Source organism: Malaya genurostris, chromosome 2, assembly GCF_030247185.1.
Source record: "Malaya genurostris strain Urasoe2022 chromosome 2, Malgen_1.1, whole genome shotgun sequence".
NCBI lineage: Eukaryota > Metazoa > Arthropoda > Insecta > Diptera > Culicidae > Malaya > Malaya genurostris.
In genome coordinates, this window is record NC_080571.1 from 20,554,921 (window position 1) to 20,560,920 (window position 6,000).

Below are 6,000 nucleotides of genomic sequence, written 5' to 3' on the forward strand. Positions count from 1 at the left end.
TATTTTCTTATAGTAAAACATTTGAAGAATTTTCTGTGAAATTTTCAAGCCTATTGGAACGAAACTTTGGAAGTTATGGACCCTTATCTATGGCTATCTCATTCTGCGAAGAAGCAAAAGCTCGGCACACAGGCCCAAGATTTCTACTTCGATTGACTTCAAAACTTGACAAAACATTCTTGAAATGTTTCGTTGTAATAAATTATAAAAGAAAAATATGATTTTTTGAAAATGTTAAACCCTATGGGCTCCCTGGAGTAATTAATTGTTTCCATTGATTTTATGGACAAAAACTTTTAAACGCGTTTTCCTCGAAAGCAGGTTTTGAAAGTCCGTGTCCATCGTCATTCAAAAACTACTGCACCAATTTTTTTTTAAATTTTGCTCACACTTTCTTCATATAAAAAACCAGACCCCAACGTTTTCCTTTTCGTTGTTTGTTACTTTGGGGAGGCTTAACAGCTACAAAATGGCGGATGTTTCCATGAAAAATCGTAGTTTTCATTTTGAACAACCACCAAAAATAAAAAAATTTAAAAAAAATCAAACAGAAACGTTGGGGTCTAGAAAAACTCCTACTTCAACCATGCTGCGTTCATTTGTTCACTTCTGATTAGTCTGCACTGAGAAACAGTGGACACCGCAAATCATGATTTTTAAGAAGCGTCCACAAAAATACCTCTTCACCGACGTATTTCTCTAAATTTTTTCAACGAAAAATTTACAAAATATTGTTCGAATGATACTTTCTATTATGCAGAGCATTGAAATTTATTTTTTTGAACGATAATTCTGGAAAAAATTCGCAAAAATGATGATTTTTTTCATCGTTTAGACCCTTAAGTACAACATTTTAGTATATATGGAAGATAGTGCTATAGAAGTGCGTGTGCATGATCTTCCCTCAAGCGTAATCGACCTTTATAATCGCAAAACTATGTCCCAATACGAAGAGATTCTCTCTATCGAAAAAGAAAAGTGGAAGAATTTTTTCCCCGGTATTCTAAATGGCGTACGTTTGTTACGCAGGCGCTTGAAGAGGGCTATACCTTCTTATGTGACTTTTGATCAAGATACAAGAATCGCGTGCAAATCACTTGTTACTCATGACAATCAGATGGCCACATGTCAATATTACCAAAACGCTGTTCACTACGGTAAGCCATGTGATAAACTGGACAAGGAGACAACCACACCAAAGGACAACGGTTAATATTAATAATTGATACAAAATTGACTGAGCTGTAATTGTTCAAAACCTGACCACATTTCTACGTGAATTTTTCTTGAGTTTCTAATTTGCACCCCTATATAGAAAACAAAAATGTGTCCCACATTATAAAAAAGAACGGACACTTAAGTCAGCACATGAGTAAGTTCACGAGCTAGAACACAATCCAGCTCATGAGCCAGCTGATGCGCTAGCACACCAGTTGAATCTGGTTCTACGAAGCACACGACTCTCGATCTAGTAGCAACAAGACACACGAGCGTGTGCTTCAGACCTCGTGTGCGTGTTTTTGCTAGCTCGCGTGTTTCGTATTGGAACGAGCCACGAGCTCTATCGTTTCGGCTCTCTTTTCTTGCTAGCACACACTCCTTGAGTCTGGTTTAAAAAAGCACAGCACATGAGATTCACAGCAGCTCGTGTGCTGAGCTCGCGCAACTCTATTTAGTATGAATTTGATTTATAAAAGTAACAGGAGCGCAGCATTTTGCATATCTCGAACATACAGCAGGCGCCGCGGCTAAATTGGCGTAGAGATAATCTGTACTCCTGTTACTTCTGCGTATGATATTCAATCAGTAATCAGTAATCAGAACTAACTGGCTCAAGTGGCACGTTCCCCTAGTTATTTGGAAATTTGTACCTCGCCGTGGCTTCTCATTCATTCCGGAACGCGAAAGGGAATTGTGAAGTGGGTGAGGTGAGAAAACAGCACAAAACATAGAGAAACAAATCGTTCGGCATCCCCGAAAGGATGCAGGTGCCAAAATGCACAGTTAATAAAACCTACAACCAGGATTTAATTTCGGTAAAGTTCCACAGATGAAAAAATCAAACATCTAATTCTAGGTGTGACTTTAATGCCTTTCGATTCTTGGAAGCGGGAGTGCAGGTTCAAAATTTCAAAACAAATAGGAAAAATTTCCGAACTCGTATAGATTGTAGTTTTCAAATTAGGTAAATTTTAGATGATTTCTCAAATTGATAACTTTTGATGACTAGGACGATTTTCATAAATGAAGGAGTAAATTCAAATGAAAGGTATTTAGGTTTCATAGATGTCTATGTTGTTTCAACAGAATCCGACTTCCAGTTCCGGAACAGGATAATGAGTGCTCCAAATTTTAAAGTTTATGTTTTCTCATTTTCTTCTATTAGAGTTAGCATACTTGTGCTTAACACTATTTGTAATTTTAACGAAGATGTTCACTATTGAAACGGTGATAACGAATATCCATGGGATTTTCATGACCGATTGCAATAAATTGAGCTTCAAAGAAAATTTCGCGCTGTTTTGTGAAACATGTTGGTTGATGAGATTGTAACAATTGCAATTGTAACACCATATTCAAGAACGCCAGAATACTGAATATAAACATTATAGAGGCAATACACATCGTTGAAGTCATAAACCATCATAGGCTTTTCGCTCTAACAAAAACAAAGAGGATGCCGTTCAGATCACATATTTATAAGACCCTTTCAATGTCCATTTGTCTATTTGTAAAGCACCACAACCCAAAAGGCTTATGATGATGCGATATTTTTTGAGATCATCTGCATACACTACTTCAAATAACGACAATTCATTGTATAGATCATTCACGAATAGCATTAGAAGGAGTGGTCCGAGGTGGCTCCCTTGTTTCGACTCGCGAAGAACAGAAAACAGTCTTCTTAACGCGCATCAAAATTATTCCAATTTGTAGGTCATAATAGTTGATGGTCATACCGGCGCATTATCTCCAAAATAAACGATTTTTTTCGGTTTTCAATCGCTCCAATAATGCACACTTATATTTGCTTCCAATGATGTTGTTCCTTTTTCGAGGGTAGTCACCTTGGCGTTCCCTAACAATCGACTTCATGACCTTTCCGCTCTATTCAGTCTCCCTAGACCACAGTGGAGCACTCATGCCGATGCCAGTCCATTGTCCGGTAATCTTTCTGTTGTCTGGCATATAATAACGGATCCTGGCTTCGTCAACAATTTCCGACCGACACCAAATGTTCAACCGAATCTAATCACCAGAACCGAAAATGCATCCGAAATGTGCTCGCGTTCATCTTTTTAGTCCTGAATATGCATGTTTAGCACTCAACAGCAGGATATCTTTTCTATCTGCAGAATCGCCGTGTGATCTGAAGGAGCACCAACACAAAAATATTCATCCATCTTTTCCCTTGTAAAAATGTTTAAAAAATAAACGAAAATCAGTTAGTATTTCTCATATAGAAAGGTTATGCAATCACTGCGAAAACCGACTTTATAATCGTAGTTAGGAGGGCCGAGTGTCATAAATTTCAAACTACCATTTGTGGTGACGATGTGAAACTGTAAACTAAAACCTAATTATTTTTCATATCACCTAATTCACAGGGCATTAAGAAAAGCGACGGTACCAGTTCGAAGGATTTCAAAACGACCAAATCCCGAGAACAGATCACGGAGGCGTTCAAAGAATTCACCGAAGGCTTCCCGCATGCATTGGTAAGAAGTAACAAAAACACTAGCTCTGTCAGATTTATTTTCAACTTTTTTTTTCTCTATCTAATTCCAGCCTAAATACATCCAACGATTGAAGGCGATCCGTGCCACCCTCAGCTATTCGGACTTCTTCCGGCGACACGAGGTGATCGGCAGTTCGCTGTTGTTCGTGCACGATCGACATAACGCCAGTGTGTGGTTGATCGATTTTGCCAAGACGGTGGTTCTGCCGGACAGTGTGACCATCAGTCACGATAGCACCTGGAAGGTTGGCAACCACGAGGATGGCTACCTGATTGGGATCAACAATCTGATCGAGATATTCGATGAACTGCTCGAAGCTCGACAGGCAGCACTCAACGAGCGGATACCGAGGCTGTCGTTGCCGGATCTGGACGATTCCGGCAATAACAATAATAACAACAACAACAATAACATTAATATCCGCCGTCGAAGTAGTCGCGAAGAAAAGACATTCGTCAGTCGAGAGGAAGATGCGTCGTCGGCCGTTGATTTGACGACTTTAACATTGAGTTCGAGTCTGCTGACAGAAGGCACCGGTGAAACCTCGGGCAGTGTTGCCAACTGTCTGAATAATAACAATTGCGACTGTAAAGCCGATGACAGCTAGAAGCATTGACGAGTGTGTGTGTGTGTGTGTGTGTGTGTGTGTGTTTGGGTGGATGTTTCTGTTTGTGTGTGAGAATATTTCATATCAAGAGTCTGACGTTGAATTGAAACTAAGCTGTCGATTTTTGAAACAATGGCAAAAATTTCCATCAATGACGTTTCGGAACCATAAATTGTATTACAGTATACGATAGCCAGCTATAGTTTAACAGTGTACAACTCGAACAGTAAGGCAGATTAGTTTCTTTTCCTATAGGATGAGATTTTTCGTTTCATAATTGTTTTTTCGCGATTCTGATAGGCAAATACGTAATCAGTTTAACATATTTATCGTACACATGATCCTTATTCCATTTGGCTATTCTAGAAGTTGAGTGCAACGAAATTGTGTTTGTTATAATGAGTAATAATTATATGCATTTTATGATATATTTTTTTGTCGAATGCATACAGGTAGAAGTACATTCATTGGAAAGAAAGTCCTTGATTTTTTGTTTCATGCGTATTATTGTCAGTCATAACATTTCACGATTGCAACAGGAATGATTATTTATTCATTAATTCTTGTTTTTTTAACTATGCAAATCATAGAAAAATGATGATGCACCCAAGTTAATATCTGCTCTGCTCTTTAAAATGATGCTGATTCATTGAATTTAAATTTAACTTCCGAAAAACCACCTTAAAAATGTGCTCAGAATAACTAGTTCATTATCTGCTCCTGTTATCTGCTACCAGAAAAAACTGCCCAAAAACTGTTTGGTAAACAATTTGAAAAACTACTCGAAGAGCAACTCGGAAAACTGCCCGATGAAACTATTTGAAAGTTTTGAAAGCCTCCGATAAACCGCTTAAAAATCTTCCCAATAACTTCTGGAATCCGAAATCGGATTGAAATTGAATTCGATAGCAGTCATATGACTTGATAAAAGCTACGTTAGGAAACTGCTCAATAACCTGTTTAAGAACGCCGACAACTGAAATTACTGATCACGTATTGACATTGATTTGTTCTTCATGAATAGAGATACCACTTTCTGGTTCAGTTTCGGGTTGGAAGAATCGGGGTTTCTGCCTCTTCATGGTAGCTCATCCAAAGAATAGTGTTCCCCAAACCCATTAATGATGATTTTAACACTGGCATGATGAATTCCAAACTGCTTCGCCAATTTTCGCATAGTAATACCCTTCTCACTTAGTCATGTGTCCAGAACCTTAATTTTCACTTCCTTTTCAATACGCGACATTTTGAAAACGCAGAATTTCAACCGCACAAACAAGTAAACAAACGAAAGCTGACAGCCAAACGCACAGCATGCTGTGATCTGAGCATGAAAAACCATCACAAATTCATACGTATAACACAAATGTATGTGGATAGCTTATTTTCGATACACTCCTTAAAGATGTGCATGACTGTGTCTATTACATTTGTTAGTATTAGGTTCTATGATTGTTTAAAAAAATCCTCTCACCCAGTAATAACTAAGCGATATCTAGATCTGGATTCTGGTCCTGGACACTGGATTATAATACTGAACTATCGAACAAGGTTCCTGAATCAGAATGCTGCATCTGAACCTGGATTCTTGAAAGAAATTCTTTATCCGAATATGAATTCTGAACTTCATATTCGGAACATGGATCTGGATTC

The 6,000-nt window shown here is 38.2% G+C and overlaps 1 protein-coding gene across 4 annotated transcripts in view; it reads left to right on the forward strand.

The window, feature by feature from the left end:
* LOC131427520 (inositol-trisphosphate 3-kinase A-like) overlaps positions 1 to 4,782 on the forward strand; it is a 150,610-nt gene extending 145,828 nt beyond the window's left edge. For 3 of the 4 annotated variants that reach the window (XM_058590785.1, XM_058590782.1, XM_058590783.1), the window contains 2 exons: positions 3,609 to 3,719; positions 3,790 to 4,781. In XM_058590785.1, coding sequence (XP_058446768.1) covers positions 3,609 to 3,719; positions 3,790 to 4,347 — 669 coding nt within the window. In that variant the 3' untranslated portion in view covers positions 4,348 to 4,781. Of the gene's footprint in view, positions 1 to 3,608; positions 3,720 to 3,789 lie in introns of all 4 variants that reach the window. The other variant, XM_058590784.1, reaches the window with a different exon arrangement.
* The last annotated feature ends 1,218 nt before the right edge of the window (positions 4,783 to 6,000 follow it).